The following is a 12,212-nucleotide window of genomic DNA, read 5'->3' as shown; positions in this document are numbered from 1 at the left end:
CGTGCTTCGACACGTGGGAGATATAGCCGCATCGAGGGCGTTACAGGCAAGGACAAGCAGGAGGAGCAGGAGGAGGAGAATGACGAGGAGGAGGAGGAGCCGACGCCTGTTCCGGCGAAGGAGCGCAAGAAGAAGAAGCGGGCGGGCAGGTCAGGCGAGCCGCGCATCAAGTAGGCGTCCAAGGAGGAGGAATGCCTCGCCAAACCATGGAAAGTCGTCTGCCTCGACCCGATGACCGGCATGAAGCAAAGCATCGAGACGTACTGGGACCGCATCAAGGCCGAGTTCAATGAGCGCAAGCTCGTCGACCCCTACTTCAAAGGCGTCTACATGCAGCGCGGCTCCAAGGCGATGGCGAACCATTGGGGGCGTATCCAGGGGGCGTGCAATAAATGGCATGGGGTCGTCGAGGAGGTCGCGGCTCGCCCAGAGAGCGGCGCCAGCGTTGAGGATCAGGTATGCCACGCCGGTCTCCCGCCTCTTTTCGCCGTGTACGTGCGCCAACTGTTTGTTCCTCCACGCAGTTGCTGCGCAAGTTCGCCCTGTACCGGCAGAGCAACAGCGATGCCAATTTCAAGTACCTCCATGTTTACAAGCGCATTGATAAGTGCGAGAAGTGGGCAGAAGTCCGGCGCATCCTCGACAAGGCCAAGGAGACCCACAAGCCGGACGCGCCGACTCCTGGCGCATCGGAAGGGCGTCCGGACAGCAACAAATTTGCCAAGAAGGGGAAATAGGCCGATGCGGCCACCGCTAGTGCAGGAGTCCATCGAGCACTGCCTCGCCGACGCGCAGGCCCGAGCCGTCCTTCGCGAAGAGAAGACCGAGGCGCGGTGGTCGGCGTTGATGTCGAGCAGCGCCGTCAAGCTCGACCTACTCCGGACGAACGTAGCCGCGAAGAAGAGAAACACCGACCTGGCTTTCCTGTTGGGCGTGGCGGACATGCTCCAGAGCACCGATGAGGCGGTCAAGGCGTGGTACTTGGCGGAGCGCGGCCTCATTCTGAACCAGCTTCCCTCGACAAGGCCGCCGACGCCGACGCACACGTCGACGCCGCCGCCAAGCCCGCGTGATGACGCCTCCACGATGCCCAGCATCACCGAAGCCGCGCCGACACCGCCCAGCGCAGAAGCAGCTCCGACACCGCCAAGCCCACGCACGCCAACTCCGCCGACGCCTGGGGCAGAGTCCGCCGAGTGATGCGTTGCGCACGCGAACTTCTGCCGCTCTATTTTTTGTACGCCGAACTGTGGCTTGCGATCGCCCGACTTGTGGCGTCTTTTGTGAGCGGGAACGACCAAGTTCGAATTTTTCGCGTCCTGAGGGCGGCGCCTGGGGGCGTGACTGAGAGCTAGGTCGCCCCAGGGACCGAACTAGCGCCGGTTCGCTTCCAGACCATTTTTTTTTCGCGCTCTGGGGGGCCGAACTGCTGGAGATGCTCTAAGCAATGTGGCGGTCAGAAGAAAGAAAGCAGGCTGGGCTCGTGTGTGAAAGCGACGGGTGCGTGCGAAAGAACAAAGAAAAACAGCGTGCAAACCGATGGGTGCATACGACTCTCTCACGGACGCGGATCAACTGATCAATCAAACGGCTACGAAGGCGGCTGCTCGCATGAACACTTTTCACCAAGTACATGGTCATTTTTAGACATGTTTCCGCCAAATACTGTCTTTAAACATATTAGCTTCCGCCAAATTAATTACCTAGCCAGCAGCGGCTTTCCGTCATTCAGACAGAGAAAGTGCACGTAGTGGCTTTTGATTCATCAAAAGAATGTTCAGACTTTGGCAAAGCCTCTCTTTGTTTTTTTCCGGTTTGTGAAAAAACTGACATCCTAATGCTTCGATGGACCGATATGGGACTGCGTTGGATTGCAAACTACGTTTAGATAGAATGATCCAGACGCGCGAGAGGTTTGAGAGTTTGATTTGAAGATGCCTTTACTATATGAAAGGTAGTAACATATGTTACTACTCTAAGCTATTTCTCATTATGACCAGCGTCGTGTCTAACTATTATATGAGTCGGCCATTAGACTGCCTGTAATGAATGTGTCATAGTTAATATCATGCATGTCAACTAGACAATTTTAATTAAATAGTGTATATAATTAAATGAAGAAAGAGATGATCATGATACCATCATAATAAATATTGAGGTCATCTAAGATATATTACAGAGGTAGTATCATACACTAATGTTATGGATGATACTAACTTATGACACTATCCATTATGAACCTTAAGGTAGGCTATAAGTGACGTGGCAACATCAACCATATAGCCTGCTGTTACTATTAGTTATGCTCTAAGAGCATCTACGGCCGAAGATATCAAATTCGACCCCTCAAATGTCCGCAAACACGTCCTGCGGTCCTGGCACGTTTGCGGACACTGACCAGGCACTCATCATTTTGGTGCGCCCGCACCCGTATATCTCAAATCTGATTCCTCATATACATGCAATATATGCATGTATGGAAATAAACTCACGTAGATCAACGAACTAGCACCAAATCTAGTTAAATCAGGCATGACTCTATCATAAACGATCATCGGACAACCAAAAGTTGTTGTTTCAATCGGACAGTACCCTAAACGTACGATAAAAAAAACTTAATTAAATGGGGAACGGCGGAGAAAATCACCATTCCTTGTCGCCCCCTTTGCCTTGCGATCGACGGTGCTGCTTTTGCCTTCGGTGTACGCATCGGCCACCGGAGGATCCTCGCCGTCATCATCGGAGTCGCCCAACAGGTCCATGTGACCCTGGCAAGCCTTCGAAGCAAGCGCTCCTGCTCCTGGGTGTGCCTCCTCGCCTTCGCTGCCACCTTCATCGACGCCTTGTGCTTTGACAGCTCGATAGCAAGCCGCAGCCGCCGCGCATCCGTTTCCACTGTTGTTAGGGAGTGCCGGAGGATGAACGCAATGAGCGCGTCCTTAGGATATCGACCAGTGCACGCGCGAGTGCCCGTCGCCTCGCCGACGCCTCGCCCGCCGCCATGGCCTTCCTTGCGCATTGCCGCTCGCGCCGTGCGACCAGCTCCTCCGACTCGGGCGTCCTCGAGCAGCCCGGCGCCGGCGAGGGCACAAGCACCCAACGGTGCCCATGGACGCCCTCTGGAGGTACAATGGACGTGGTGGCGGCGGGCGGCGTACTTGGAGCGGGGCGGAGCGGGCGACGCTCCCACCGGTGTTGCGCACCGGACGGGTCCGGTTACAACGCTCGCACTGCGACGACGGGCGCAGGAGGACGACGCATCACTCCATGGGCTGCCTCTGCTGTTGCCGCCCTGATCTAGACGAGAGCGGCACAAAGCAATGCGGAGAGCGACCGCATCGACGTCGCTCTTGTCACCATTGAAGTCGAAGCCATTGCAGCCATCCGTCATGAATCGGATTGGGAAGGGGAGAGGATGGACTGGGAAGAGGAGAGGACGAAGAGAATGAAATGGACCGAGCGGATTACGGTCTAGGGTTCATCGGAGGGGATATATGCAGGGCCAGGCTGGGCCGGGCTGATGTGACGGACACGTCCGGGCTGCCTTATATTTGTCCCACATTTAAGTCGGATACGAGGGACGCCGAACAGTCCGGACGTTTGAGAATAGTTTGAGGCGTCTAGATGGATGAGTTTTTTGTGACCATGCAGAGAGGGGGGTTTAAGATCCGTGAATAGATCCAAATGAAGCTGCTAGCCGACACACGCAGTCCCATACGGCCATAATCCACACCCGTCTACCGCAATGCAATCATAAAAAATTAAAGGCAGGCAGTACCGCCACTGACGCATCCATGCACGGTGTTGGATCTCATCTGACCACCCACCACCGGGGATCGACCGTTTGAAACTTTGAATCCATCCCCTTCCCCTGGCGTCGCGTCGCGTAAGCGTAATCGGACAGAAACAAGAGGATAAAAAGTGCGTTCGAATCTCTGGGGCTCCGAGCATAAATACGCCGCTGAACTGCAGTCGATGCGCACCGCCCACACACCCCTCGAGCACGTGAGCTCCGACTCGTCGCGACTCCATTGGCCGGCGACGCTGCCCGCTGTTGGTCGACCCGCAGCGGACGCCTCCCATCTTTCAGCGCTGAAGCACCTCACCCCCCGTGAGTTCAAAATATCGCTTCTTCGAGGCCACCTTGGAAAGTTTCAGTTAAAGCCCACCTCCTCTGCCCCCATACCGCCCCTGACTCTCCCTCGGGGTCGGAGTTTTTCAAACACTCCTTCCTGCCTAGCCTACCGTTGGGGCACAGTACGGTACGGCAGGAGCTCGAGGTGAGCGTGATCTGCGGGCGGTACGGCGGCGGGCGAGATGAGGCTGCTCGGCGGGGCGGACGACGGGAAGATCAACGACGAGGGGATGGCGCTGCGCAAGGCCGAGGAGGCCGGTGAGTTCTCTCCTCCCTTCCTTCCGCGTTCCAGTCCTGCCACGCGTTTCGCCTTCTCCGTCGCGATGCTGCGTGCGTGCGTGATCTTCTGCGTTTTCGCCGTTGCGCCGGTGTCTGAGTGGCGTTGAGTTGAGCTGCGGCGCCGGCGCCGGCGAGGGCTGGATTGAGTGCTCCGTGAGGACGCTGATAGCTTGTGCAGTTGCGGCATTCGCACACGGAGAGCAGTAGTATTAAGCTGTGTTTACTGCAGTGGTGATTGCTCGTAATTAGTACTGTGCTCGGGTCTGCGCTTGATTTAAGTCGAGATGCATTTAGTGCATGCGGCATTCCGTCGGTTTAAATCGGGAGAACCAGTTGATTAGTGCTACACTGCAATCGCTCACATGAATTCAGCATCTCAGATTTCCGGTTTCCGTTCGTTCAGCATTCAGAATTCGAAAATAAATCAATCGGGGCATGAAAGCAAGGGAGAGGACAGACCGCACGATCGTGTTTGTTTGTCTGCACGAATCGCGACGCGAAATCAGTAACCTCCCTGACTCTGATCTGCTGCCGATACCGTACGCAGCTGCGCGGAGGTGCGAGGCGGCGCGATGGCTGCGGCAGATGGCGCCGGCGGCGGTGGAGGCCCTGCCGGACAGGCCGTCGGAGGAGGACTTCTGCATGGCCCTGCGCAACGGCCTCATCCTCTGCAAGGTCCTCAACCGCGTCAACCCCGGCGCCATCCCCAAGGTACATCCCATCCATCCCCAATAACACCCACCATAACCCGGTCGACTGGGTTCAGGGAGGGACTTCAAATGCCTGTTGGGAGTACTTGGAATCTCAGTGCCTGTTGTTTGTTTTGGCAGGTCGTTGAGAATCCCATTGACACCGTGCAGTGGTCCGACGGGGCGGCACAGTCCGCGATCCAGTACTTCGAGAACATGAGGAACTTCCTCGTTGCAGTTAGCGAGATGAATCTCTTGGAATTTGAAGCTTCCGACATTGAGAAGGTACGGCCTTCACGTAGCACTACCGTTGCTCCAAGTGTTGCCCTGTTTTTCTCGACATATCATGACAATTATTCATTACACCTTTCAAAACAATCATAGCGATTACTAGGAGTATCTTGATTTGCTGAATTGTATAGCCTGATACGATTCACTGAATTTGTTCCACATTTGCAAGAACACTAATGGGTTAAAGTTTATTACTGGAAAATGGAAACTGTTGTGGCTCTTCTGTTAGTACTCATTTTAACTTCTAAGACCAAATATTCAAGAGTATCTTAGTGAGAAACAAATGGAGCAAATATGAAATATCTCCTCCAGATTTTCATCAAAAGAAATATCTTCAATCAAGCTATTAAAAAGTTTGCTAATAAGAATTATGTGTTACTGCTAGAGTTTGGACATTTAGCTGTATATTTTGAACATTGTGGCATCTGAATTCACAGGGAGGCTCATCAATGAAAGTTGTGGACTGCATACTCTGTCTCAAAGCATACCACGAGTGGAAACTTTCAGGTGGAATCGGTATATGGCGGTATGGAGCTATTGTTAAGATTGCGCCTCCAAGCAAGAGGTTGCCTTCACATTCATCCAGGTTTGGAGGCTCAGCTGACCAGAACCAACAGATGCTGGAATTTGTTCATCTTCTCTCCGAGGTCTCCCTTGAGGAAACCAGAGTTGAAGAATCTCAGCACTCACTTTTCCAGCAGTTTGTTCTTCGGGTTGTGCGGGCATTCCTTCTGGAATGGAGTGAAGCTGACGACTTGCCTTTAGATGATATGGTAGGTATGTTCTGCTTATTCTTATATATTGGTGATCCCCTTTTAGTACTAGTTTAGCTGATCTCGTCACCAAACAATGCTGAACACCTGTGGACTAACTTATGGTGGTGGATTTTTTCAGGTCCTTGAAACAATACTTGAGCAAGCCTCTAAAGAATTCACCATTCTGCTTGTGTCCCACCGGAATCAGGTGCAGTATCATATTTGTACTCCTTGGTGTATTTTCCTTATGATGATGTACACCATCAATAGGCAACAGGCAGCATTTGCCATTAGCAGTCCTGAAAACTAAAAACTCTGCACCAATTACTGAAACTTACTGTTTAAACATGTACCATCTAACAGGTCAGATCCCTTTTAAGGAAGATGATGAAAGATGACAGTGGTGTTTGCTCTAAATTGGAGTTAATCGAAGCTATTTCAAAATCTTTGCAATTGCCCTGTGGTAGCCGCAAACACTTGGGTGACGGGGAAGGACTTGAACGCCAACAAGAAGAGCTGAAGGTAGGGAATGATGTGCATTTTTGTACTGCTTAACTTGAACATCAACACCGTTTTTCTTCAACTGTCAAGCTGCATGTTAAGTATTTAGTGGCAAGTCCACGTATTCCTTGTAGTTCCCTTTTTTAACATATAAATAACAGTAAAAACAATAAAATTACCTACCAATTTTATACTTATCTAATGAAAAATATCCTGTTCAGGGTTAGAATATACAGAATTAATATGGACATCTATTTTATGGACATTATCGCATTGTGCTAATTATTATTTCTTCTAAACATGAAATATTCAGAAGTTAAAACTGTCCTTCAATGAGATGAAGTCCGAAGTTGAATCCACTCGAGCTAAATGGGAGGAAGACTTGACGAGGCTAGGTGAGTAATGGTTTTAGAATTTTGTCAATTGTCGTCCTCTTCGGTCTCTAAAAATTATTCTAATGTTGCAGAAAGCTATTTTGAGGCGCAGAACCATAATGCTTACCACAAGTTACTGGAGGAAAATCGTAAGCTGTACAATCAAGTCCAAGATCTTAGAGGTAAACCTAAAATGGATTCAATTCATTTTATTTGCAGTAAAATAATAGTTACTGACAACTTCAAATATGTTTCTTAGGTAGCATCCGAGTCTACTGTAGAGTGAAACCTTTACCGAAGTCCCAACCTGATCAACGATCTACTGTGGATCATATTGGGGAAAACGGGGAGATCATGATTACTAACCCTGAAAAGGAAGGAAAGGATGGACGGAAGATATTCTCTTTCAACAAAATATTTGGACCTAATGTTTCACAATGTACATCATTAAACTTCCTCATTTTGTTTCCCATGTACCGCAAATCAATTGCATTCCCTCCAGTACTTTCCTAAAGAATAGTTGGTGATTCACAAGAAAGTTATGCTATTTTTTTTGTTATTATATACTTATTCCAAAGATAGAATTACTTGTTTATTTTGCATAAAGCCTTGCATGATCAATAAGAATGATATGTTATTTTGGGAAACCATAAAGTAATTTTGTAGGAGATGGTGTACTCTAATTGCAACTCTTAATGCTACCAGTCGACTCACTTTCATTTTCTTTGTAACAGCTGAAGTTTATGTTGATACACAACCACTTATAAGATCAGTGATGGATGGCTATAATGTTTGTATATTTGCATATGGTCAAACAGGATCAGGAAAAACCTACACTATGGTAATTTTTCACATTTATTTGCTTTTGGGTTCACACCATTAAATTTGTGGGGCATGTCCAGTCGACGTGCAATACTATAATGGAAGGAGTTGCAATAATAAAAACTACAAGGAGGGGATAAAGATCTTTAATACTGAAGCATGTCCTATTGGAGGGTTTTTTTTTTTTGACAATGTATTTGTTTTTTGCATATGTTACTCAGAGTGGTCCAGACAAAACAGCAGTGGAGACCTTGGGCGTAAACTACCGGTCGCTAAATGATCTGTTTGATATTTCTCAAAACAGATCAGATACCACGACATATGATGTGAGGGTTCAGATGATTGAAATATACAATGAACAAGTGAGAGACCTATTGATGGCTGATGGTGCAAACAAACGATATCCTTCCATGATTTCCAAAAAATGCCTTTTCTTTGTTGCAATGTGCATACCAAATATATTGCTTTATGCTTACTTTCCTTGCTTCACTGTCAAAACTTTGGTTCCATAAATTTCCTTCTGGATTTTTTTCTTAACTGTACACACATTAGAGATTCGTAACAATTCCCATGTAAATGGACTCAACATCCCTGATGCCAATCTAGTGCCTGTGAAGTGCACAAAGGATGTTTTGGACCTAATGAAACTTGGCCACAGAAATCGGGCTGTTGGAGCAACTGCCCTTAATGAACGAAGTAGCCGCTCACACAGGTATTCACTATAAAACTAATGAAATGAATTGTATCGCCAAATAAGGTTATACCCTTAGTATAATCTCCTTGCATCATGTGTATAGACCATGTCTTCAAACATCTGCGACATAGCCATAATCACTGCATGTGGTAACGTTGCTTCCCTTCTCTTCAGTGTGTTGACAGTTCATGTGCAAGGGAAGGAGATAATTTCTGGTTCAACTTTAAGAGGATGCCTTCACCTGGTGGATCTCGCGGGAAGTGAGAGGGTGGACAAATCTGAGGCCGCCGGAGAAAGACTGACTGAAGCCAAGCACATCAACAAATCACTATCGGCACTTGGTGATGTTATAGCGGCACTAGCCCAGAAGAGTTCACACGTTCCATACCGGAACAGCAAACTGACACAAGTGCTGCAAGACGCCTTAGGTACAAAAACACTCTTACAAGACTTAGAACTTGTTTCGTCAAGAATGCCGACATGGCTAATCATTTGCTTTTCTTGCGATACAGGCGGCCAGGCAAAGACATTGATGTTTGTGCATGTGAACCCTGAAGCGGATTCTTTCGGTGAAACAATTAGCACTCTCAAGTTCGCTGAGCGTGTGGCCACCATAGAACTTGGCGCAGCCCGTGTTAACAAGGAAGGAGCACAGGTCAAAGACCTCAAGGAAGAGGTACGTACGGCATTGGGATTGTGTTGTTGAGTTGTGAAACGCAGAGCAGGCCTTGGAACTTTGTTTTTGTTCACTCATGAGTCATGATACGACTTCTACCTTTGTCAGATTGGTAAACTGAAATCGGCATTGGAAGATAAGGAGCGTGAAGCAGCACAGCTGAGAGATGCCACAAACCGTATAACATCATCCGAGACCAGAAATGCTGCAAGGGCGAGGTCACCTCTTATCACCACCAGCTTGCGCTTCAAGCCTGAGGCTAGGCAGGATTCCAGCGTCGACACCTGCACAAGCGAGGTACTTGATTGTTTCAAACATGGATTTTCATTCTCACAGAAGGAAGTAACCTGAGTAAACATACGACTTGTTCCGTGCTTGCAGATCAGAAGCTCGTCTTCTGGAAAGCAGAGAAGGTTCCGGTCTCCACTGTCGGTGCGAGAGGTGGACGACAAGTCACCCGTCATCAGCAGGGAGCTATACTTCAGCTCACGCAAGTTCAAGACCCCGTCACCTCCGGTGAGAAGCTCGTTCTCCGCCGAGAGATCCGGCGGCACCGTCATGAAAACCGTGGAGAAGGCCGAGAGCATCGTCGAGTGCACGCCCACGCCGAGGGCCGAGCCGCCGGCAAAGGCATCGCAGGGCAGCCGGTCCAGGAACAACACGCCGGCGTCCATTCTGACGGAGCAGAGCCTGCGGAAATTCCGGGACTCGGAGGAGAACCGGAGCGCGAAGCCAACGGTTAGAGAGAGCGTGAGCGTGACCAAGAACAGGCCTGACAGCGCGGCCAAGGCGCGGAGGGAGGAGCAGCAGACGGCGAACGGCGGCGCGGAGTCGGGGAGTAAGGCGGCGAGGTCGGAGGCCAGGGTGAGGAAGAACTGGTCCGATGTGGAGAACGAGGTGGCCAACGGCGAGCCCACCTTCCATCTCAGCCGGAAGTCGGCCAAGAAGCTCCCGCCGCCGGCGACTAGGCAGTCCCAGAGCATCGACCTCAGGTACGTCGTACCAACGATTCTTCAGCTGGGCGTGTCACTTTGGCGGTGCATCGGTGGCTTCATTTTGCTTGGGTGTTTGTTGTTGTCTGTCAGGGCGTCGGTCCGGGAGGCGGAGGCCGTGACGGAAGGGAAGCATCGCCGGAGCAGGCCGCCGTACGCCGAGAGGACCAACGCCCCCTTGCCGGAGACGCGCCGCAGCATGTCCCTGCCGCGCGGGAAGCTCGCGCCCGTGTGAGCCTTCTTCCTGGCTTGGCTGGTTTGTTTAGCCATTCTTTGATTGTTGTGACGGTGTCGTGCCCGTCCGGTCTGCAGGTTGGCTTCTACGGCTGGGTAGAAGCATGTGGATCACATCGTTGCTTGCGTTCGTTCGCGTGTTTGTTGATTGATTTGTTCTCCACAGGTCTCGCGTGCGTCCTTTGTAGGAGTAAGTACACTGTAGCGCTTTAAAAAAAATAAACTGTAGCGCTTAAAAAAATTGTGCTCCCCAAGGTTGGAAACGGAGGCCAGATGCATCCGAAAAGTACCGTAGCCAGTTGACCTACACAGCTTCCAGTTTCTTAAAGCAGCGCGGGGTCTTAAAAACAGACACGGACGCAGACCCGAATGTTTTTAAAATTTGAAAAATCATGGATGTTGTATGAAACCGCAAACACGTTTAAATACTTTGAGTAAAATTTGGCAAGCTCAAACAAGTTTTGGAAACGGCAACATTTTTTCAACTCCCCCAAAAAATTGAATACATGAACATTTATTTTGAAAACGCGAACATATTTCAAATTCCAAAACAATTTCCTGCTACGCGAACATTATTGAGAAAAGGGCACTTTTTTGAAACGAACGAACAAAAATTGAAAACATGAATATTTTTAAAATTTGCAAACAATTTTGAAACTCCCGAACAAAATTTGAAGCACGGTCATTTTTAAAATTTTGGAACTCCGGAACAAAATTGAAAACAGGAACATTTTTTTTAAATTGCGAACAAAATTTGGAGCACGGTCATTTTTAAAATTTCAGAACTCGAGAATAAAATTGAAAACAGGAAATTAGAAAAGAAAAATACGAACAAATTTCGAAATAGGATTTTTTTCCAAACTCCCATTTTTTTGAAACAAACAATTTTGAAAGGCGAACGTATTTTCTAGTACTCGGATTTTTTGAAGATGGTAAACATTTTTGAATTTTAAACAAAAATAAAGAACATGATCTATTTTGAAATTCTGAACATTTTTCTTGAATTTTTGAACAAATTTCAAATTCTAGAAAACAAAAAATAAACATAAAAAGAGAAGTAAAAGGAATTAAAAAAGGAGTAGACAAAATGAATAAAGAAACAAAAAAATAAAGCCTATAGCGGGCCGGCCCAATGGGGAGCAGACTGTGCGTCGTGCGAAATGCCACAGATCCCGGCCATCCTTTGCCACGTCGACAATCCCTGTTTGCCAAACGATGTCAGGATTCAATTTAGACCAGGATTGTGTAGTTCAGGGTGCAATCGACCGGGATTTCGACTTAAGGGTTCGTTTCGCCCAACCTGTACGAGTTTAGGGTTTAAAATGGACTTTTTCCCTAACAAAAACCATCAGACGTAGCACGATAACAAATTAGAGCATCTCCAAGAGGTTTCAGAAAAGAAAGCTATAATAAATGGTTATTGGGGCTCTTCCAATAATTCTATTGAGGTTTGGGGGTGTGGTGCTTTCTCATATCCCCACTATTTCTCCACTGAATACCCAACCTGACTTCTCTCCACCTGGCGGTGGCACGATGGGCGGGCGGCGAGATCAAATTTTCACATAAATTGGAAGAGATGGAGGGATTTATTGGGACGCTCCAATAATTTTTTGAGAAAAGGACTTATTGGAAGAGATATTAGGAGAGATAAAATTTTCCTGGATATTGGAAGAGATGGAGGGATTTATTGGGACGCTCCAATATATTTTTAGGAAAAGGGAGTCCATTGAAGCACTTTTTTTAGCCCAACTATGAATACCAAATTTTATT

The 12,212-nt window shown here is 48.4% G+C and overlaps 1 protein-coding gene across 2 annotated transcripts; it reads left to right on the top strand.

Annotated features, from left to right (window-relative positions):
- The first annotated feature begins 4,038 nt into the window (after positions 1-4,038).
- Positions 4,039-10,907, top strand: LOC119355434 (kinesin-like protein KIN-14F). Of its 2 annotated transcripts, XM_037622240.1 has the most exons (18): positions 4,039-4,393; positions 4,962-5,125; positions 5,245-5,388; positions 5,832-6,167; positions 6,289-6,357; positions 6,513-6,671; positions 6,964-7,045; positions 7,117-7,206; positions 7,284-7,463; positions 7,759-7,865; positions 8,068-8,246; positions 8,394-8,558; positions 8,715-8,968; positions 9,053-9,216; positions 9,325-9,513; positions 9,598-10,208; positions 10,302-10,439; positions 10,521-10,907. In XM_037622240.1, the coding sequence occupies exons 1-18, from the start codon at positions 4,318-4,320 to the stop codon at positions 10,540-10,542; spliced, it is 3,129 nt and encodes a 1,042-aa protein (XP_037478137.1). In that variant the 5' UTR covers positions 4,039-4,317; the 3' UTR covers positions 10,543-10,907. The 2 variants fall into 2 exon arrangements, with proteins under 2 accessions (XP_037478137.1, XP_037478138.1); XM_037622241.1 differs by having other exon boundaries at positions 4,040-4,393; positions 10,302-10,603.
- Positions 10,908-12,212: the final 1,305 nt, after the last annotated feature.

This window comes from Triticum dicoccoides, chromosome 2A (assembly GCF_002162155.2).
Source record: "Triticum dicoccoides isolate Atlit2015 ecotype Zavitan chromosome 2A, WEW_v2.0, whole genome shotgun sequence".
Lineage (NCBI taxonomy): Eukaryota > Viridiplantae > Streptophyta > Magnoliopsida > Poales > Poaceae > Triticum > Triticum dicoccoides.
Note: the sequence above shows the minus strand (reverse complement) of the source record. Positions and strands in the feature narration are given on the sequence as shown.